The following is a 24,155-nucleotide window of genomic DNA, read 5'->3' as shown; positions in this document are numbered from 1 at the left end:
CAGTAATTGGTAGTAGGTCTCCTCCCTTTAATACTACTCTGTATAAGATACTTCTAGAACAAATAAGATAAAAAAGGCACAGGAAATAAAATTTTATTTCTCGACGAACAATTCTTGTAAATTCAGAAATGATTGCGTGAATTTAATATAGTGATTTATGAAGAATTGACAATGCAAGATTAATTATTGCGATTTCAGGAAATAGCATGCAGACACATATACCAGCGAGTTCTAATTATTGCGATACTAAACCAGTCACACTTATATGAATTTACAGTAATATAATGGATATACACAAAATATAATATTGAATGATGATTCTAAAACATTTTTTCATTTGTATTAATATAAATGCAAAGTAAAAATATCAAATGAACCTAAATGAACACAAAAATCAATTCTCATTTGAACATTACATGAAAAAGTTTAAAAAACAAGAATGTGTCCACAGTACACGGATGCCCCACTCGCATTATCATTTTCTATGTTTAGTGGACCGTGAAATTGGAATAAATTCTCTAATTTAGTATTAAAATTAGAATGATCTTATCAAAGGGAACATGTATACTAAGTTTCAAGTTGATTGGACTTCTACTTTATCAAAAACTACCTTGACCAAAAACTTTAACCTGAAATTTGCACTATCATCTTCTATGTTCAGTGAACCGTAAAATTGGGGTCAAAACTATAATTTGGCATTTAAATTAGAAAGATCATATCATAGGGCACATGTATACTAAGTTTCAAGTTGATTGAACTTCAACTTCATCAAAAACTACCCTGACCAAAAACTTTAACCTGAAATTTGCACTATCATTTTCTATGTTCAGTGAACCGTAAAATTGGGGTCAAAACTATAATTTGGCATTTAAATTAGAAAGATCATATCATAGGGCACATGTATACTAAGTTTCAAGTTGATTGGACTTCAACTTCATCAAAAACTACCTTGACCAAAAACTTTAACCTGAAGCGGGACAGACGGACGAACGAACGAACGAACGAACAGACGGACGGACGAACGGACGCACAGACCAGAAAACATAATGCCCCTCTACTATCGTAGGTGGGGCATAAAAAGCAGAATGTGCATAATTGTATAAAATGAATAAAAGCTTAAAGCTTATACTAGTACCAAATATAGGATCCATAATGAATTCATTCATTACTCATTCCACGATTTACTGTGACCATGTAATAAAAGGTTCCTCTGATTACAGTTGAGTCTGAATTATTTAAAGCTGGGACATTGTGAAACAGTAATGGGGTTACAATATTGTGACTGGGCTGTCATTAAGCACATCAGAAGAATTTGTAATCTTTTGCTAAAATAGTTATGATTTTATCTGATTATTAAAATCATTATAGCAATATTTTGGCAACAACAACTAAAAAAAAACCAATATCATTTGATGTCTAATGTAAATCAGCAGTATATTTTTAGGTTTTTATGCCAGGAAATCATAGTCGGAAATTTGCTGTGCCATTTAGAAAAAAAAATGTCTCAAAAATCCTCACATGAGAAGCTTAATGAGAAGCTATTAATTGTATGACCGTAAAAAATAATAATAACAATCAACTTTGGTTTGGTTTTTATAAAGCTACATATTCCTTTATTTTTTATGAACAAAAGTAAAGGTATATGAAAAATAAAATGACCAAAAATGCTAGTGGCTTTTACTAGGAGCAGAAATGTTTAGGACTGTATCATTTGTTTGCAATTTCCATTTTAAACCTCAAATTGGATAGGTTGCATGTGTTAGGATTTCCAATTTCCAAAGCCAAGTAAATGGTAAAAGCACTACAATTTGATATCCTTGAAGAAGCCTGAATTTGAATGCTAATACTGATTTCAATTACCAATACAATGTAGTTCACTCTAGTGCAGTGGACATTTAGAGTTCATTGTATTTTCAAATATTCCATAAAGTTTGAAAACTGTTGAATAATGTATATTTACAATGAAGATGATGTTTACACTAAAAACTTTTACCACATGTAATAAAATCTAAATTTATAATATTAGCCAATTTTTCTCATGAACTATGGATTTATTTATTTTTGTGGGTACCAATTTCCATGGATTAAGGAAAACTTGCATGTTCATGTATATTTATTTTTGTGGTTTTGCCAAAGTCTGCATACAAGCCTATAGAAAATTTGTCATCCGTTGAACATTTAATTTCCTGGTTCACAAGTACTCACGAAATCCACAAAAATTGGTATCCAATGAATAATAATAAATTCACAGTATGCTTTTTTTTTATTTTCAACTTCTTATAGTACATGAAATAAGTTACGCCACTGGAAAATAAATTGTTAAGCAGGTGGTCTGGATAGCAGCAGGCCTACAGAAGCTAAAAGATTATAGTGAAATTTTATTGAAAAAAAAAAGTTTTAAAAATCATTTGTAAGCACATTCTTACAATGCTATACTGGTGATAGGCCACTGAAGTTTTCAGACCTGTTATATATATAATGTATTTTTTTTAAATTTTGTATATTTTTTTTCTTCTAATATAAATGTGCATACAAGAAAAACTTCATTTCAAGGTCAATAGATAAATGCATTTAAAATCCTAATTTACATAAAAAAATATTTCTAAATTGAAAATTAGAGCAGGATCTCAATGGATAACATGACACTTGATCATATGATGCTTGTAAGTAAAAATCTGTCCTAAACATTCTGTGATGAAAACTAAATTACCCTGAATTTTGAATTTTATAAAATAACAATTACTAGTAACAAGTAAATTAATAATTTTTGGCAAAAAGGTGCACCAATATAAGTCTGCTTTAAATATCAAATTAAATTAATTAGAGAGATCTACAAAATTCTTGTGCAATACTTTTTTTATTTATCTAAATGTATATGATTATCTCCCCTTTTATACAAGATACTTTAAAAGATGAAAATTAACATCTATAATTTTGAAGATTTATATACAAGTATATGTCCAATTTGTTTCCTCTCTCTCCATACTGATACATGGATGTGTTCAGAATACAACATTTTTTTCTAATACCAATGCTTAATTTCTTCAAAACTATGTTGTAATATTTTGAAAACAGACTCATATTTGTTTTGTTACCCTTTTTATTTTAGTGAATTGAAGCAAACATGTCTTATCAACAACCTTGCAGTAGATGGCAGATAATTTTTTAAACTTGAACATAACATAACAATAATATTCAACAGTGCCAAGTTTGTTAAAACATGTTGTCAATGAAATGCCCACATAAACATTTAAACTTAATTGATATGAAACAACTTTGTATAAAATGGATAATATCTCTATAAAAATCTGGTTTATACAATTTGAAAAATTTTGTGGTATGAGTGCCAATGCTCATACCACATCTTCTTATATCTATTAAAAAATATCATGTGAAAGCTCCTTCATAACAAAACAGCATAACATACTGAGATTCACATACAAAACAAATTTTCTTAAAATGATCATGATATGACTATTTCTTTGAATGAAGGCATTGAGAATACTTAGTTTTTTTAGCTGCCGTATTTGTTCTATATGATAAGTCAGATCTACTTATTTTGGCAAGCCATTAACAACCTTCATAACGATCTAATGCCATATCAGTCATCAACATTCCTTTTTTAGAGGTGTGTCGTCTGCATCCTCCTTCAGTGGTGTATCTTCTTCAACATCTTGATCATTTTCTAAAAAAAAAAGTTGCAAAACTTATAAACTTTTATTATTGTTTTTAAGGCCAGAGAAATTGAAGATTTAAAATGAACAAGATTGGAACAAATTTGTGATTCTCTTGTGGAGAGTTCTCTCACACTTGAGATGACAATTATTGACCTTTTTCCAGACCATTGAATTTGTAAGGACTTAACTTCCGGTTAACTTAGGAAGTGAATATAACTGTGCAATCCCATTGGTTTAATTCATCTGGTTACCTGTTTATTTATACTAGTTACCAGTAACCAGAAAAATGTGACCAATGGGATTGTCATCTCAAGTGTGTTATACTGTTTGAGGGGTATTCTCAAGGTACGTGAAAGTTGTTTCATTGTCAAGATAAATCAATTACCGACAGACTGGTGTACTTTTATTCGTGAAAAAGTCAAGGGAAATTAAAAAAATATTGGTTGAAGCGAACACATTGAAAATTTCCGTTAGCTACCTTGAGTTTTTTTGTACTGGGTATGGATAGTAAACCCCATATTGACAGAAACAAGTGCCTGTGCTACATATAGCTCCTCTTTTAACCTTCCTATGACCGAAAACCGGAAAAGAAAATATTTCATTGCGTAAAAGGGTCCCAAAATTTTTTCGCCTTGCCTTGGTAGTAGTTGCTTGCACATTGTTTCTTTCTAGCTACGCCCTTGAGCATATCAAAGAAACCCAAAAATTTATTTTTTGATAAACTCAAACAAAGGTTTAATTTGGGACCCTTTTGGACCCTAATTCCTAAACTGTTGGGACTAAAACTACCAAAATCAATCCCAACCTTCCTTTTGTGGTCATAAGCCTTGTGTATAAATTTCATAGATTTCTATTTACTTATACTAAAATTATTGTGCGAAAACCAAAAAAATGCTTATTTGGGCCCCTTTTTGGCCCCTAATTCCTAAACTGTTGGGACCAAAACCCCCAACATCAATCCAAACCTTCCTTTAGTAGTTTTAAACCTTGTGTTAAATTTTATTGATTTAGGAAATAATTGATGCAAGCTATACTTTATTGTAGTTTTAACATGGGTAGGCATTATATTCGTGATTATTTTTGCCAGAGCGATAGTGAGGGCTAAAATAACAAGAATATAATGCCTATCCATGTTAAACCAGGTGCTCCGCAGGGCGCAGCTTTATACGACCGCAGAGGTCAAACCCTGAACAGTTGGGGCAAGTATGGACAAAACATTCAAGCGTGATACAGCTCTGAATTTGGATTGTGATCAAATTTTTGACATTACATGGGTTTTTTTTTACACAAAACAAATGTCAAGATTTTACAAATCAATTAAAGATTTCTTCTTCAAACTTTTTAAATCTAAAATTAAATAGTTGACACAGCATAGGTTTCTGACACAGAATGAATGTGGTCTAATGAACTACAAAGTTTTTTTTTGCCTTTGAGCAATTCACTATGCTGTTGAATATTAATCCTCTCAAAAAAATGTTTGAAGAAATTTTCTTTTTATTTATGAAATCTGAAATGAGAAAAATTTAAACCCCCCCCCCCCTTTTTTTTCACATCCCCGTTTCCCTTTTTCCAAAACTGGTATCAATTCAAATTTCTAATGGAGTTTGCAACAATAACTACTCTTTTAAATACATCATAAAATATTAAAATGTAAAATAAAGTGCTTGTTATCACTGAATGGTAAAGATTGGTTGGTAGTAAAGGTGAATATACATTGTTTATTGTATAAAACAATAAAAAAAACTTCATCAGCAACATTTTATATTGGCAAATTTCCAATGAAGTTATTTACATAAAGTTATTGGCAAATAAAAATAGAAAATGACATCATAGTCATGTCTGGCAAATTTCCAACATATATTATCAACTACTATTCTATACAAAGAAAGATAACTCCAATTGAAAATTAATTGATATTGCACAATATTGTGCAATTAGATATTTCTTGCTTTTGTGCAATACTGTAAAATTGAAAATTTCTTGCTATTGCACAATACTTGATATGGAATCCTGATTTGGACCAACTTGAAAACTGGGCCCATAATCAAAAATCAAAGTACATGTTTAGATAAAGCATATCAAATAAGCCCAAGAATTTAATTTTTGTTAAAATCAAACTTAGTTTAATTTTGGACCCTTTGGACCTTAATGTAGACCAATTTGAAAACTGGACAAAAAATTAAGAATCTACATACACAGTTAGATTTGGCATATCAAAGAACCCCATTTATTCAATTTTTGATGAAATCAAACAAAGTTTAATTTTGGACCCCCATTTGGACCAACTTGAAAACTAGGCCAATAATTAAAAATCTAAGTACATTTTTAAATTCAGCATATCAAAGAACCCCAAGGATTAAATTTTTGTTAAAATCAAACTAAGTTTAATTTTGGACCCTTTGGACCTTAATGTAGACCAATTTGAAAACGGGACCAAAAATTAAGAATCTACATACATAGTTAGATTCGGCATATCAAAGAACCCCAATTATTCAATTTTTGATGAAATCACACAAAGTTCAATTTTAGACCCTTTGGGCCCCTTATTCCTAAACTGTTAGGACCAAAACTCCCAAAATCAAACCCAAGCTTCCTTTTATGGTCATAAACCTTGTGTTTAAATTTCATAGATTTCTATTTACTTATACTAAAGTTATGGTGCAAAAATAATGCCTATTTGGGCCCCTTTTTGGCCCCTAATTCATAAACTGTTGTGACCTCAACTCCAAAAATCAATCCCAACCTTCCTTTTGTGGTCATAAACCTTGTGTTAAAATTTCATTGATTTCTATTTACTTATACTAAAGTTATTGTGCGAAAACCAAAAATAATGCTTATTTGGGCCCTTTTTTGGCCCTTAATTCCTAAACTGTTGGAACCAAAACTCCCAAAATCAATCCCAACCTTCCTTTTGTGGTCATAAACCTTGTGTCAAAATTTCATAGATTTCTATTAACTTAAACTAAAGTTATAGTGCGAAAACCAAGAAAATGCTTATTTGGGCCCTTTTTGGCCCCTTATTCCTAAAATGTTGGGACCAAAACTCCCAAAATCAATCCCAACCTTCCTTTTGTGGTCATAATCCTTGTGTTACAATTTCATTGATTTCTATTCACTTTTACTAAAGTTAGAGTGCGAAAACTAAAAGTATTCGGACGACGACGACGACGACAACGACGACGCCAACGTGATAGCAATATACGACCAAAAATTAAAAATTTTTGCGGTCGTATAAAAACTACAATAAAGTATAGCTTGCATCAATTATTTCGATTCTGATTAGGACAATTAAGGTAATTTCTATGTCCAATATGTATTAAGTGTAGAGCGTTTGTGTAGGCTCTTCCATGAACCTCCCTTTTTTGTTTGCAAACAAGTAAACAACCGGCAAAGTGATTTGTCAGAGGCAGGAGTTTTGAACATCCAGCATGAACGGTTGTCGTATCTAGGTCAAATATGTCAATTTCTAGTTGCAACACATTACAGTCATAATAAATGAATAAGTAACACCATGTGCATCATTTAACGGTTTGGAAGTGTTTTAAGTTCATGAAATATATTATGCATGCAAATTTGATAAAATTCATTATTCTGCAGCAGTTGAATATATGCATTTGCAAACAAATTTTATTGGATTTAGAGCATGGGTTTATTCACAAAGCTAAAGAAGAACGTCATTAAAATTCTATTTTCTATTATACTAAAGTTATTATCCGGAAATCATTAGTCTTTGGATGCCGCTGAAGACAACGTGATACCTATATATGACAACAAAAAAAAATAATTTTTGCAGTCATATAAAAAACATGAAACTTAACACTTTTTTTTTTATATAGAAATGATAATTGAAACATCTTACCATCTTTCTCATTATATACCTTCACAGTATTATTGTCACCAAACTGTGCATTTTGTGGTCTAAAATTTATTTCTGTTGGACTATAGGACGTTTTAGGGCAACATATACAGTTAAAAATGGTATTGGGTTGATCCGTTGTGATGTCATTCTGACCTTAAAATAAAATCATATAGATATAGGTTAAATTTATTAATTCATATGAACAATAATCAATTAACTTTTATAAAGTTTTAATTTAAATTCCACAATGATGTTTAATCTTCTTTGGCATCTAAACTAAAAGACACCATAAGCATGCTTCCTGTATAAGATATAAATATCAGGGATTTCTGGCTATTTGTCACTTTAGCATGTAATAAAATTCGATAAAGAGAAAATTTCAATGGTACAAAATAGTTCAATATTGCTTATATTTGGAGAAATAATATGTCAATGCATTCTGGAATTCAAAATGTTGGCCTCAATAGTTACAGAGAGGTATATAGATAGTTTTACGCCTATTGTCATCCAATCAGAACAACTGATACAAAATAATTGCATTAGAATTCATTGTTATAATTTTTTAATAACAAATACTGTATAAACTGAACTTATGAAATTACAAGAAATTACCAGTTTTCTTTATTTTTGTCAGCAACCCCTGAAGATAAGGAGGTTATTATTGTTGTATGATTGTACGATGAGTTGTTATTAGTAACTGGTCACATTATAGTTAGATACTGGTTATCCAGTTAATAACCATGATAACAGTTCAAAAATTTTATTTCAAATTTCCATAGACAGCAAGTTTAGGCTGTATAAAGGGAATCATTTGCGTTTAATTTAAGTTTTACATATAGATTTACCTTTTTTCTTTCTCCTGTAACAACACATATATGCAATACTGGATAATAACAAAATGCCTACAAGGCTTATTGATAAACCTGCTACTATAAACCTGAAAAGACAAAAATTACACTTTATGGCACACAACTTTTAAACGAAAAACCACACAATAAATTTCATGCTCTCAAAACTGTTTTTGTTTTTTATTTTTTTGTTTTGTTATATTTATAGATTTACCTACATTATCAAAACCCAAACCCACAAATTTGAAAGCCAGGGTTATATAAATATCCAATAGAAAAGTTAGGAATTATATGACCAAAAGAAACCCCCAAAATGGTAGCAAAATTCATCTAAGGTCAACTTTACCTTATTGAGTTTAGTAAACTTTTTCACTCTGTGATAATTGTCAATATGAACTGTTTACCAGTATTAGTATTTTGAAATTTCAAAAAAAATTTACTTATAAGATTTTTTTGGGCATTTTGCATTTTCACATCAAAATAATTGTTTTATTACATCTCAGTACCTACCGTGTGTCATGGTTTGTGCTTTCTCCTGGTGTATTAACACTAGTATTCCTAATACCAGCATCTAAAACAACATATTAAAGAGTTAGTGATTGAATGTCAAACATTGTCAAATATATACTCCTCAGTCTTCCCTAATCTCTTTTTTTTATCACACATTTTTTTTTAAATCTTTGTTTTCACAATAAATAATCATCAATGGTATCATCCCTAAAATTTCAACTTTTGAGTTTTGAAAAATATCTTCCAGTTCCTCCTTATTTTTCAGATCACAAACAAAATAGTCCTCTCTCCCAAAAAACAACTAGGTGTCTGTACAACAGGAATGCTCCTTTCTACAGCCTTATTGTGAAAAGTTAGCTGTAATTCTACCGTAAGTTTGACAATGTTCAAACATGTAAATTATACAAAATACTCAAGAGTTATTGGTCCATATATGAAGTAACAGGACCAATCAATTTCAGACATAAGATATACTATGCCTATCAAGCTGCTTACTATAAGGGTGGAGACAAATAATTTCCATGAAAATGAGAAGTGCAAATAGTTATTTTAAACTGCATACCAAGTATCATTGACTTATGCCACTTATTGTTGAAGGCATACAAAAACAAAAAGTAAAATCCTTACACAATCTGAAATGTTAATTACCTTGTATATTCTTGGTGGTATTTTTAACTTCACCATTTAAGTTATTCTCTTCATTTTTAACTTTATTGTGACCAGGTCCAGGGATTTTCTTGTCTGGTAATATAGTTGGATTTATTTTAGCTTTTTGTCTGCATGTTCTGTCTCTTGATGAAGATCCTGAATCATCAATTTCTTGGCCTGGCCCACAACTTTAAAGATAATTTTTAACAATGTTAGGTAAAAATAGGTCATATTTCAAAAGTATAACTGAGTGATTCCTACATATTGAGGTGTTTACATCAAGATTTATATTGGTACAAAATAAGAGAAATCAGAAACGAAATTGCACAGAGAGGGGGCACCGCAGGGCCTCCAAATAGTCTTCACACTAATATGTACTGATACAATGTAGTAATGCAACTTTAAAAACAATATCATTGATCTTCACAAGCTCTAATCAAACTAACTTAATTGTAAAACTTCTAATTGAAAATAGCTATTTAGACAATATAGGAAAGGTGTACTGACCAACTCTGAACTGCTGGTTAACTGAACCGCTGGTTATTATATCTATATAAGTAGGGTGCAAACATTAATCCACAATTCTGCCTCTGATGAAGGTCCTGTTTGGACGGAAACAGGTCAGGCAATGAAACATCACCAGGCGCCGTTAATTATGTGTATTGGCATATACATGATATATACTATATTTTTATGTTTGAAAACTGCTATTTAATTGAAAGTTGCTGGACAATATACATGTATTACCTTAGTCAAAAGTCCATAATTCATAAATATATAATATACCTGGTCTTTTTCCTGCACAAATCATAATTGATTTCCGGCTTAAAAAAATGTTCTTCACATTCTTCACAATCACCTACAAAACACATATAACCTTTGAAAAGTCACCTATTTTATGAAATAGCCTGAATGAAGATAGTTTACAGATGACTTAAAGCTTTTTTTTAAGTGACTAGCTGATTCCTTTAAACTGTACTTTTAAAAATTCTGAAGCATCATACCAAACTTCACATTGGGTTGGCATTGTTTTTTAGACTGTCTCTTCACAATCTTTCAATCATATTTATGCTAACTTACAATTTTATTATAGTTTAATGCTTTACTTAGCATAAACATGGAAGTATTATATTGACAGGAACTACAACGATTAATTAGCATTTATTTATAACCCATGTAGCCCTGTAGAAAATATATGGAAACTGTCTAATTAGTACGCTGTCGTTAATTTCTTTTGTGACTATCTGCGATGCCACAGTCATAAATTGACCACAGATACTTCTCATCAATCACATGGTTTTAATCGAGACAGCTTAACAATATTACCTGTCGGAAAACACCTTTACTTATTTCGATCGCGTCGGTAGACCTTTATTCGTGAACAACTTATTTAAACAAATCGACTGATGCATAAAAAATGAAAATCGGCCCAGAATTAATTATTCTACAACGATTTTAAATAGTGAGTTACATTATTTTATTAGTTTGTGGGTGAAGTTTAAATCGCGATTAAGGTCTGTTCCGGTTACCACGGGTTAACAATAAATATATTTGATAAATATTAAAACTGTGAAGTTTAGAGTGATATATATGGTTAAGTTACTGGATGATCCTGGAAAGTAGAAATTTCCAGTTTATAATACGAAAATTAATCGAGCAAGTACCAATCAACAAAATACAGCAGAAGAAAATAGAGATCTAACTACACTATATAGCTAATTATGTAATATATTTTTGTCCTGTAAAATATGTTATCACTATCCGACCAAATGATACTGGTAAATATTATTGAACAGTCGCACAAGAATTTGTATAATGTCACTATACAAATCTGTGAGTCGCAGTACTAAAAAAAATTTCAACACATCGGGGTTCAGCTGAACATTCGTATATACCAACCAATGATCTTACCCTGGATTTAGAGAGAAGCTTAATAATTCCTACATTTGTCTAAAATCTCTTTGATCTTTTGATTTTATCAGAACGATCATTTACAATCGTCTTAAAAATGCAGGATATGTGTGCCACTCAGTGGAGTAAACAGTAGTTATTATATAATCACAACTTGCGAAATATATTACATATAGTCCAATTTCTACCGAAAAATAAATCAATACAAATGGGGCATTTATTCAATAAATTTGGTACAAATCTCCATTGTCAATGTGTTTTTCTATAGAATTAATGATGGCTCACATTAATTCATCAATCACTCAATCGGCACACATATGCAGATGTAAGGTAACAGAATCTGTTGAGGTTTGCCGATTGCTGTTTCCTAAGAATTTATCACAACTTTCGATTTCTTCGTTTTTTTCCGTAATCCCAAAAGCAACCGAGAATGACAATATCGTAGGGCACCACACGCTGGTGTGTAAATAACGTGCCATGTTTCAAGCTATTTAACAGTCAATAAATTGCGCGCGGCATCACAGATGAAACTTTGAAGTCGGGTCGTGGTAGTTCCTGTCAATATAATACTTCCATGGCATAAGTAATTAAACTTCAGTTCAAATTGATAATATTCTATTCTTCTAATGGATTGGTTACCATAAATCAAGAGAACAAATCAAACTAAAATATAATACAAATACAGAATGCAATCAGAATACAAATAACCAAAAGACTGGTTAAGGAGAGATAACTCTCAATCTCATGTAAACTGACATTTTATCACAGCAGTTTTGATTTGCTTTGTTCATTGCGCTAAAATAATATGATGGGTCTTGCATAAGAATATCAAATACAATGCACACAAAATGCTTCATTCAAAATTTTAAATCATATCCTTGTCCCATGGGTTTTCGTGCTATTAAGAATTCATTGTAACATCACAATTTTCATTAATTTAAACATGTTTATTTATAGTGGATTGGGAAACAAGTTTTGCAACTTATATTAATCCCTTTCCACTTTGCAGGTGCGAGTGTTGCCTTGTAGTGGCATTAGCCTGCTATTTTTCGAAATCTACAAGGGTGGTGTCTTTTACGTGCTAGAGATATGGCTCTCTCTTAGGTAGCAATAAACAGTTAGGAAAAAATACTAAAATTTGCCCTTTAATGAATTTTACCATCCCCTTTTCATTGCTTTCTTGCAATATCAAGCTTACTGTTTGTGTCATACATGGGCATATGTACATGTATGTAATCAGAATCTTCCAGATTTTATATCCAGTATATAAAATGGAAAAATATAATTTCTTTTTGGTGTATCCATGGCAACAATCTGCATTTATTTGTTATAAAATATTGCAAAAAGGGGGGGAAAGATGTCACATATTTCCCCAAAATTTGGCTAAAAGCAGAATTTCAATCGTTTGAAGTAATACCTTTTCTGAAACTGTGCACATACATCATTCAGCAAATCCAATGAAAATCATATGTCTTTCATCTCATTTTTTTGTAAAATTGCGTCAAAAACTTCGTGTAGAAAAAGAGTGTTTGTAAACAGTACATTAATTTCTGGACCAATGGCTGGTCTAGCTATGAAAATACGGATTGTCAAACAGAAAACAGCCCATAAAACATGTAAAAAATAATTTTGATGCTCTTATAAACCATCTTTGAAGGCTAAATTAGCACTCATCTGTCTAAAAATGAATTTTATTACACAATAACTTTCCTATTTGAAAAATCCACAGGGGCCAAAATGAGAAACTAAACTCCTAACTGTGTATTGCTACCTTAACACAGGTCAGCCATTTATCCTCCCCTTCCGACGGACTACCATCTTTCCCTCAAGACCAACCGCATATGGTGTCAAGGGAGAGCAAAAAATTAAGTCCCTGAAATTTTTATCCCGGAACGGGAATCGAACCAGAAACCTTTGTGTTAGTAGTCTGATTCACTACACCACTGCTCTCTACATGGTTCCTTTTCATTGAAAAGGATGCATAGTATGAATTCATATGAAGTTAGAAAACATATTACTCAATCTAACCATATATCATAAAATAAGCCATTTATCTGTAATACATAAAACCTAAAACTGGTAGTTGCTGCATAGTATATGGAATTTAGTAAGAGCTATAAAACATTTGTTATACATACTCTACTAGTTTGTTTGCTTGTATAAAGCAGAGCTGATATTTTTATCACATTTTTTTTCTCTTACTCGTCTTTATTAATATTACTCAATGACAAGGGAAAATGTTTCTAAAGACTTGTATGACTTGAGACCTAAGATGACTCAAATCATGGACAAGTTCAACAATTTTCTTCAGTCCCTTCAACTTTAATTTATAGTGGTCTGATTGAACTTAAAACAGTTATTTAACAGGAATTATACACTATATATTATGCTATACCATCAATAGTCAGTTGGTGACCTGCTATTTTACAGCCACCATTGTCCACACCACATTTATATTTATCCCTGCCATAATACCCATTGGTTCTGTCACATACACACACACCATCTACATCTTTCAAACCAGCTAAAATTATAAACAGCCAAACAATTAAATTAATTCCAACTATAATCAAATCATGATCACAGACATAATGATATATATATATAACTAATGTTCAATGGCGAATTTTCCCCTTCTAAATATTAATCTGGATGAGATCTAATTCAAATTAAAAGGTTCAAGAAAAATAACATGACACAGGCAGTAACTTGCTGCCCAAAACATATCAGCATTTTTAATGTGTTCTAAATGAGCTGCGCTCTGTGGCACCGACAGTTGTAAAAACAGCAATCAGAGCAGTATCAGACTCCTGTAATATTTTGCTTTGTTGCAATATCCAACTACTGCACCATTTATCTTCATTGTAATATCTGACTTTTGCAATATTTTGCTTCATTGCAATATCCAACTACTGCACTATTTATCTTCGTTGCAATATCCAACTACATTTGTACTGCAATATTTTGCTTCTTTTCAATATCTGACGACTGCAATATCTTTATTAGTTGCAATGCAAACAGCAAGTGAAAACCGCTGACAGCAGAATCACATGAAAATAGATTCAGTAAAACTACTTTCTTTGTAGCTATTGCAACACTTTATGCAATTATAATACACAGTTTAAAAATCTATTAACTTACAATAATCGTCACAATCCTCTTTCTCTACACAGGGATTTATCTGGTAGTCCCATATAGCTGTATTTATGGTATCATACTGTGTGTACCCTTTTGGACAATTCTGACATGTATCGTGCCCACCGTCCTCTTGGCACAGTTTAAATAATTGACCTGAAAATCATACAACATTTATAACAGTGTGATGTGGTATGCTACCCGATGAGACCACTAGTCTACAGAGTTAAAATGTACTACTAAATTTAGAAGCATGGTTCTGAGTCAAAGGCACACATCTTTCTAGTCTTATCCTGTGGTCATTAAAAATGACAACTATAAACTAGTGTTGTCAATTCGTACACTTTTACCTAACCGTTTACTCGGATAATCGTTCGACCAATTAACTGGTTAACCAGTGGTTTAAGTTGATGTTTGAAGGCCTTATCTATAGTACCAGTGGTTTAAGTTGATGTTTGAAGGCCTTATCTATAGTACCCTACACATAGATATAAGAAGATGTTGTATGAGTGTCAATTTGACAACCTTTCATTCAAGTTATACTTTACGTTTTTATGATAGATAAATTGAAGTTGATCCTTTGTGATAAAAGGCTTGTCTGTGAAGATTCCTGGCCAAGTTTGACTTTTGATAATCAATTACACCATATCAACTACATCGTTTGTAAAAACTTCACATTGAAAAATAAAAAAATAAACTTTTTTGATATGTCTGAAACAGATCATTCTTTCATTTCCTCTTGTTGTCTCCGAAAATAATGTGGAGTGTTTCAATTTGAAATGATTAAGCCAAAGCTTGTTAATCGTGCAATCAAGTACATGTATATACATTAATTACATTCACATTAGTATGTATTTTTCAATTTTTTAGTTTGCCTTGCATGATGGAGATTGCACATTCAGATGTACACCTATTCTCAGAATAAGTGTCCATGGTTGGAAAATAATTTCTAATTCAAAAAGTTGTAACAAACATCAATATTTATATTTTATTTCAAACATAAGCATACAACAAATCAAAATGCAAAACGGCAGATCTCAACCAATAGAAATAAAAAAGAAAATACAATGCCAAAATATGGGTATAGAGTATGCTGTAATCTACGTTTCAGGTACTTATGCATAGATTCAAATGAATAGTTCAAACATATTTTGTAAATTTGAATAGTTTTCAATGGCTAAATAAACTGATAATAATACAGTCAAATAACTGTAAAAGTTTCTCCTCAAAATTCCTATTAAAAAAAAACATTGGATCGAAATATAAACTGATAAAAATTTGGTATAAAACATGACAATAATATGACAGCTTACATTTTCAGTATTAAAAAACATGCTCAGTGTATGCAAACACTCTACATGTTGTGTATTGCCTCTCATCTGATGAAAAAATAATTACTACACATCTTTCTAAAATGTTTTCATAACAAACTTGGATTGCCAACAATGAAACAATAACGTAAATTACACAAAACTGTAACGTATCTTACAAAGAAAAATTCTCTCATAATCAGGATTGTTTCATCCTTCTTCCTGAATTCTTTCAAAATGTATGAAAAAAGAAATATTGTAACAACATTTTGGGTGTTTTATCATTAAACTGTAAATGTTTTACAAATATAACGTAAATTACACTTTATAAAAAAAGAACGTTCTTTCTTGATTTTCAGTTTTTAAGCATCTGTTTAAGTATTAGATCTTAACTGTAACAAACTACAGGCATTTCTATAGTCCTGAGGATCAATTTCAAAGCTTCGACCACTCCGTCCAACTTTATTGGGCTCTCTAATGTTACACAATATGTCTGTGACCTGTAACCATATTTTGTCTTCTGGATTGGGCCATTTATACAAAGGATTTCCAGTATTCCTTCCTTGACTTGGCCGCAAAAAATTAACTTGACATTCTTTATCAGTTTCATCGATGACTGTTATTTTTCCAACGTGCCATGCATTATCATATATTGCCGCAACAAATTGGTCGACGGCGATGAGTATCTCAATCCTGTCAGCTTCGACTTCAGCTGTTTCAACATACTCATTTTGATTTATATTGGCCTCTTTTTTCTGGTACTACAACACGACCAGCATTCTCTCCTTTCAATATGTTTGACTCTGAGTAATCATGGAAATTACCTATCAAACATTCCTCACAGTAACAGGAAGTCACGGTCGTCTTGACTATACCTTTAGATACACCAACCACACAGTGGACCTGCATTGTTCCCTTCAATGGAATTATGTGTTTGTTGAACTCTGAAATCTCTAACCTGCTATCTGTGCATTCTGTTGAATTGTAATAAATGTATTTAGCACTCGTGTGGTGCTTTTGCACTCTTTCAAAGTACTCAGGTGCATCCTGTACTGTTATTTTTCCTTGTCTGACGGCGAGGTCTGCGGTACGTTTTGATGTTCCCCCAATGCCATCGCATGGCCCTTTTCCGTGCCCGGTTTCAAAATAGTTCCAAATGGCATTGACACCAAATATATTTTTATGATCAGACACAATGTAGAAGGCCGTCTTGTTACGATATTGTGAACTTGGACTATCTGTCCAGTAGTGAACAACCTTCAGATTATTGACATGATTCTTTATTTCAGACAAAAGCTTTTGAATGATGGTATAAACAGATCCTATGTTGTGCCCAAGATCGTCGGAAACGAAGACATAGTTTTTATGTTCAAGTTCCTTCTGTTCGTTCTTGAAATAAACAACAACTGGATGTAGGGTAACAGCACTCGAATTCCAATATGCACTCTGAACTTCATCGGCTGAAGTACATGAAAAGTTTTCGGCAAAGTCCATCTGCACGATTACATTTTCACACGGTAAATTTTCTTTCAGATTGTTTAAGGCTTGGTATTGAAGTCGAACTCTTGACACGTGTTCTTGAAAATCACGAACTTGAGTATGTACAATTGAAATGAAGCTGTCCCTTGTTTCCTCTCTCTCAACAATTTTTGTTCTTTTTTTGCCATCTGCCATCTCAACCTTTTTCCACTGTTCATACCTGACATTTTCATTTCGAATTTCTGAGAGTATCTCTGGGAGTGGCTTGTCTTTTAGCTGCCTTACAAATTCATCGGGATTGATGGTTACGTTGGCACCTGACGTTTTCATGTTCTTAAGGGCTAACGCCATGTTTTGGTGCTTTTGGCAGAGGCATTTATTTCTACTTAAATGTTTGGTCAGGCATATATGCTTTGGTCTCAAACGACAGAAGGTAGCAAGTGAAATTTTCTTCGGTGACTCAGTTTTGAATTTGAGATGCAAAAATAACATGCTGTCGTTAAGAACTCTTTTTTGTATATGACCGGTTTCAGTTTTCTTTTTATCGTTTTTGCCAGGCATCATTCTGCTATTATCGTCTCTTTCTAAGAATGTGACGACGTCTCCACGAAGTATTTCTCTTGATTCTACACGCTTCCTCAATAAAGGAAAAGAGAGCAATTTGTTGGAACACACTGTGGCCTTGAAGTGATGACGTCTTATTCCGGATTTGATGCCTAACATTTTCTTCATCTTGTACTTCTTGATTATTTCTCCGTTAACAATTTTCTTCAAAACGTGTTTTCCCTTCAACCCATTTGATTTCCAAGCAGCCCCTATCTCTTCTGTTATAACATTTGCAAAGAGTAGTTTTTCCTGGATCTTTTTTGGAACCTTATGTGGTGTCAGACCCTCTTCTCTGATTTCTTGTATAGTTCTTTTTCTAGGTGTCAGAGCAATTGATGTTGATGTAGAAGGGCTATTTCTGGAGGAGGATGATGTAGTAGGATTTCTTATGATAGTTTGTGTTTTCTTTTCCCTGTTTATTAATCTCTGATATCGCTTTGATACGGTCCTAATTTTTCTATTGAGTAGTTCATTTTTGTCTGTCAGGTCTGCTATTGTTCTTCTATGTTTGGCGTTGGCACGATTTACTCTAGTTCTGGTTCTTTTCTTTGTAGCCAGTGACGGTAACTTAACTATCAATTGTTCAGTCACAATGTTAACTGTAGATGTGACATCTGATGATGATGATATTTCTGAACATTGCTCCAAGTTATTAGCTACTGTTTTGGTTTGCTCCAAATTATTAGCTACTGTTTTGGTAAGATTCTTTTTCTTTAGCCTATGTTGTCGAACCCATTCACGAACCTTTTTACGCCTTTCATTTGCCTTTCTTTGTGGCTTTTCTTCTATTGGCACATAGTATCCTTTGACTCTTTCTCTTTCTTTTTTAAGATAAGCTTCTCCTTCTTTCTGTTTTTTTCGCTCTCTATAGGCTTTCTGAATTTCAGCCTTTGATTTTCCCATTTCTGAAAATAAAATAAAATTTGATTAAATCAACAGAACACAAATTAACTACAGCATTATAAAGCCAGCTATCTGAAATGATGGTAGAAATTCTTTGATATACTCTTAATAAGAATGCGTAATCTACGTTATCAAGTTGTGTAGTCTACGTTATAACATTTTGCACACGTTAAATGAGAGGATACTTGGAAATTAAATAGCAATGAAGCCGTTAAAATAACGATAAACACCCTTGCTGTTGTTTACATGCTTTCAAAACATGTTTGACTTGACACAGCAAAAGAAATGTTATAAATTATAAGCCTTTCTGTAGCCATAAGTAAGCTACGTTATCAGGGATTCAAAGGAGCAAATATGCAATATATTTACACATCTGGATACACAATGGAATAAGTTTGCAAAATTCATGAACAATTATGTCTATTTTTATAAATTTTTGGGATGCTAACTTCTTTGTACCTTATTTGTAGTCATAACATTCGGACACTACTGATCACGTAAATTACCAATTTTTCTAGTGTTTTTAAATTGAAAATACATGCTGTAAATGCTTATAGCCTCTAATGAATGCATCACAAAAGGTTTGATAAATATGCATTTAACTTTATATATAATCTTGAATCACAACGAAAGACAATATAAACTCCTTACCTGAATTTAAGCTGAGTATTCCACATTCATATATTTTGAAAAACCTTGAAGGTCAAATGACGCTTTCCTTATATGACGTCAGACGAAATATGAAAACAAAGAACCACTGGCGGTAGAATAACGTCAAAATTTCCGTACTAACGTCGCGTTTTATTGTCATATTGTATAGCAGGTAACGTAATTTACAAAACGTAAATTACAACCACCATCTATTTTCAATTTTTCAGCAAGTTCTAAAGCCTCAAATCTAAAACACCGGGTATTTAATTGGTCTTTACAATAAGGTGTACCTTTTAAGGCAAACAATAAGCATTAATTCACATACTTATGTTAGTAATCGCTATAACGTAACTTACAAGCTTATAGCAACGCTCGTTTTCGGTTTCATAAAATGTAAAAAAAAATATTTCAATGAATTTCAAGACAAAGTTTGTACATATGTTTAACAGCAATACTTTTAAAATAAGTTTGGTCTAGTTAACATTCGTTAAATACTATATGTAGTAAAATTGTATAAATTTTAAGCTTAACAACGTAGATTACATAGTTTTCGGCGACATCAGAAAAAAAGGTGTATTGAAAAAATGTATATATTTGAATGAGAACTGTTTTTTTCACTTTGTTGTAATGTTAATATGCTACAAGAAAACACTTTACATTGTTCAGAACTATAGATTGGTTTTTATTTGGCAGTTGTTTCATTATAGCCCTATGCCTGGCGACATGCATTTTTGGTGAAATTAGCGTACTTTCGACACTAAAATTTTACTGAACTAATGTAGGCAAGTCAAATAAATTGATTGAAATCATTAAATTATATATATCTTCGTATAAAAATCACAATAATTGACAGATATATGCTGTAATACTCCCCTCGGGCATCAGCGACAAGGATTTCACAAGCGTGGACACTTATTCTGAGAATAGGTGTGTAGGTCTACACAATATAAGAAGAAAAATGAAATAATGAAGTAAATTGTAATGTTTAATCGTATTACTTATTCATACTGTTAAAACATGTATACTAATTAAGTTTCCTTAAGATATTGCCCCGAAAACAGACAAGTTCTAATTAATCATATATTTTGAGATCATCCATATAAATCAATATACTGGACAATTAATCTGTCAAATTGATTACAACGACGACATGTTTTATAGAAAATCTATCAAAAGTTTAAAAAAAGTCTGGTTAATCGGTTAGTGATTTTGGTATTTTCGGTCGTTCAAACGGTTAACCGGTGAACCTTTGACAACACTACTATAAACCACAATCTAGGCTGCAAAAGACTTGATGATAAATAGAGTCTGCTGATCCAAGTGAAATGTTACATTGTTAAACAGATAATCATCCCCATATATATAAATACATATGCTAAAATGGCAAAATTGTATATTTTTTGGGGTATGCTGATTTTCCTCAGAGAAACCCTAAAATCAATAAGTCATATTTTTACCAATTGTGACTTGGATGAAGAGTTAATTGTCTCATTGGCATTCATACCACATTTTCTTATAAAGAAGGAGATTTCGAACAATATTACATTTCACAGACATCGTTATGAAAGCTTATTTGAAAGCTGAGATTCTCTGTTTAGTGAGGCAATAGGATGAGATATTACACATACTAATGCATGAATGAATGAATGTGACCTCTTGTATTATAGATAATTAACATTATATAATTGATAATTGGACAAAATGTTGGAGAAAGAAATAACCATCACTCTCTGAACCTGATTAAATTGAATCATTTTATAAATAAATACACACAATAAAAAAATATAAATACATCAAAAAACACAATGATAATCATAAAAATATTTTTAACTCTCAGGAAATTACAAATGTAGATTAAGTTTCACTTGCTTACCTGGTTTACAAAAAGCAGGGATGCAGCATATTGGATTTCTATTTTGATCTCTCCTCCCAACAAGTCCTTGATCACAATAGCTTGATAAACTAACACCCTGTACTTCTATATGAACTAATAGAAACTAAAATAAAATACATTCAAGACATGTAATACATGTTTTTTTTTCTGCATTTTTCATAAAATAGCATTAGGACTATTCCAAAATTGACAGTGGTTGGAGAAATGGGAGCACTAAAATCAATAAATTGTGGGGTGTTGCTTTTTTTAGCTCACCTGGCCCGAAGGGCCAAGTGAGCTTTTCTCATCACTTGGCGTCCGGCGTCGTCCGGCGTCGGCGGCGTCCTGCGTTAACTTTTACAAAAATCTTCTCCTCTGAAACTACTAGGCCAAATTTAACCAAACTTGGCCACAAGCATCATTGGGGTATCTAGTTTAAAAATTGTGTCCGGTGACCCCGCCAACTAACCAAGATGGCCGCCATGGCTATAAATAGAACATAGGGGTAAAATGCAGTTTTTGGCTTATAACTCAAAAACCAAAGCATTTAGGGCAAATCTGACATGGGGTAATATTGTTAATCAGGTTAAGATCTATCTGTTCTGAAATTTTCAGATGAATCTGAAATTCCGTTGTTAGGTTGCTGCCCCTGAATTGGTAATTTTAAGGAAATTTTGTTGTTTTTGGTTATTATATTGAATATTATTTTAGATAGAGATAAACTGTAAAAAGCAATAATGTTCAACAAAGTAAGATCTACAAATAAGTCAACATGACCAAAATGATCAGTTGACCACTTTAGGAGTTATTGCCCTTTATAGTCAATTTTTAACCATTTTTCGTAAATCTTAGTAATCTTTTAGAAAAATCTTCTCCTCTGAAACTGCTGGGCCAAATTATTTGAAACTTGGCCACAATCATCATTGGGGTATCTAGTTTAAAAATTGTGTCCGGTGACCCCGCCAACTAACCAAAATGACCGCCATGGCTATAAATAGAACATAGGGGTAAAATGCAGTTTTTGGCTTATAACTCAAAAGCCAAAGCATTTAGAGCAAATCTGACATGGATAAAATTGTTAATCAGGTGAAGATCTATCTGCCCTGAAATTGTCAGATGAATTGGACAACCTGTTTTTGGGTTGCGGCCCCTGAATTGTTAATTTTAAGGAAATTTTGTTGTTTTTGGTTATTATATTGAATATTATTATAGATATAGGTAAACTGTAAACAGCAATAATGTTCAGCAAGGTCAGATTAACAAATAAGTCAACATGATCAAAATGGTCAGTTGACCTCTTTAGGAGTTATTGCCCTTTAAAGTCAATTTTTAACCATTTTTCGTAAATTTTATATATCTTTTACTAAAATCTTCTTCTCTGAAACTGCTGTGCCAAATTGATCCAAACTTGGCCACAATCATCTTTGGGGTTTCTTGTTTAAAAATATGTGTCCGGTGACCTGGCCATCAAACCAAGATGGCCGCCACGGCTAAAAATAGAACATAGGGGTAAAATGCAGTTTTTGGCTTATAACTCAAAAACCAAATAATTTAGAGAAAATCTGACATGAAGTAAAATTGTTAATCAGGTCAAGATCTATCTGCCCTGAAATTTTCAGATGAATTGGACAACCTGTTTTTGGGTTGCGGCCCCTGAATTGGTAATTTTAAGGACATTTTGCTGTTTTTGGTTATTATATTGAATATTATTATAGATATAGGTAAACTATAAACAGCAATAATTTTCAGCAAAGTAAGATCTACAAATAAGTCAACATGAATGAAATGGTCAATTGACCCCTGTAGGAGTAATGGACCTTTGTAGTCAATTTTCAATCTGCTTCCTTTGTTTAATATTCACATAGACCAAGGTGAGCGACACAGGCTCTTTAGAGCCTCTAGTTTTATAATTTTGTAAGAAGTGTATAAGTAAATGCAAATTATGTTTTGAGTGGTTGGGGTTTTAAAAGTGCTTCCCTTGCCATGCCAACCTTAATTTTAATTCTTGAACAGTCCTTAATCATATTAATAATTCAGCAGTATTAGTTCATACAATCTGGACAAATTGAATATGTAAGTAACGTTAAAAATTGTGATTTACTAGTATTCTCAGGGGTTTCCAACATCCCTTAGTAGGGCATCATTTATCATTAAGTCATCAATGGTATAACCTCTAACTAAGAACTGTTGCCTTCTGCTCCACTCCAATTTAAAGATATCTTAGCCTTCAAGAATTAGGATTTTGTCGTTTGCCATGAAACTACAGACATGACAGATGAGAATTCAAACACAATAAATGAATTACCATGATGATCTAAAAATAACAAAAGAGAAGATGTGGTATGATTGTAAATGAAACAACTCTCCACCTGGAACAGAATGACATAGAGGTTAGCATTTACTATAGGTCCCATGGAAAAATGCATTGCACTGGAACAAGGTGCTAATATTATGATCTATAACTTGTCAAGTTGTCATGGTGTAAACTACATACATATATATGATCCTATCCATAACGTTATATAGATATAGAAAGATGTGGTGTGAGTGCCAATAAGACAATTCTCCATCCAAATAACAATTTATAAAAGTAAACCATCATAGGTCAATGTACGGCCTTCAACACGGAGCCTTGGCTCACACTGAACAACAAGCTCCCAAAATTATTAGTGTAAAACCATTCAAACGGGAATATAGTCTGTTTTGCTTTTTCCAATCATATTGTGCATAATATTGTTGTAAAAT

General features: G+C 32.1%; 2 protein-coding genes across 2 annotated transcripts; both read right to left on the bottom strand.

The window, feature by feature from the left end:
• Window positions 1-2,049: 2,049 nt before the first annotated feature.
• On the bottom strand, window positions 2,050-16,628 carry LOC143057463 (uncharacterized). Its single transcript, XM_076230772.1, has 9 exons — window positions 16,625-16,628; window positions 14,595-14,744; window positions 13,849-13,977; window positions 10,329-10,401; window positions 9,543-9,730; window positions 8,895-8,955; window positions 8,382-8,473; window positions 7,537-7,689; window positions 2,050-3,685 (listed from the first exon to the last, which is right to left on the bottom strand). Exons 1-9 carry the CDS (start codon window positions 16,626-16,628, stop codon window positions 3,609-3,611), a joined length of 927 nt encoding a protein of 308 aa, XP_076086887.1. The 3' UTR covers window positions 2,050-3,608.
• Window positions 16,625-20,142, bottom strand: LOC143057462 (uncharacterized). The gene is made up of 2 exons (XM_076230771.1): window positions 19,538-20,142; window positions 16,625-18,888 (listed from the first exon to the last, which is right to left on the bottom strand). The coding sequence occupies exon 2, from the start codon at window positions 18,884-18,886 to the stop codon at window positions 16,625-16,627; it is 2,262 nt and encodes a 753-aa protein (XP_076086886.1). The 5' UTR covers window positions 18,887-18,888; window positions 19,538-20,142.
• Window positions 20,143-24,155: the final 4,013 nt, after the last annotated feature.

Source organism: Mytilus galloprovincialis, chromosome 13, assembly GCF_965363235.1.
Source record: "Mytilus galloprovincialis chromosome 13, xbMytGall1.hap1.1, whole genome shotgun sequence".
Lineage (NCBI taxonomy): Eukaryota > Metazoa > Mollusca > Bivalvia > Mytilida > Mytilidae > Mytilus > Mytilus galloprovincialis.
The sequence above is the reverse complement of the archived record's forward strand: the minus strand, read 5'-3'. Positions and strand labels throughout refer to the sequence as shown.

What these genes read in the sequence shown, in the direction of transcription:
- LOC143057463 (XM_076230772.1), bottom strand. An exon ending in TTACAGGAGAAAGAAAAAAG is followed by an intron (nt 7,690 to 8,381) that starts GTAAATCTATAT and finishes TTTTATTTTAAG; the next exon opens with GTCAGAATGACATCACAACG. An exon ending in GGTATATAATGAGAAAGATG is followed by an intron (nt 3,686 to 7,536) that starts GTAAGATGTTTC and finishes TTTTTTTTTTAG; the next exon opens with AAAATGATCAAGATGTTGAA.
- LOC143057462 (XM_076230771.1), bottom strand. Translation starts at nt 18,886, where the DNA reads ATGGGAAAATCAAAGGCTGAAATTCAGAAAGCCTATAGAGAGCGAAAA.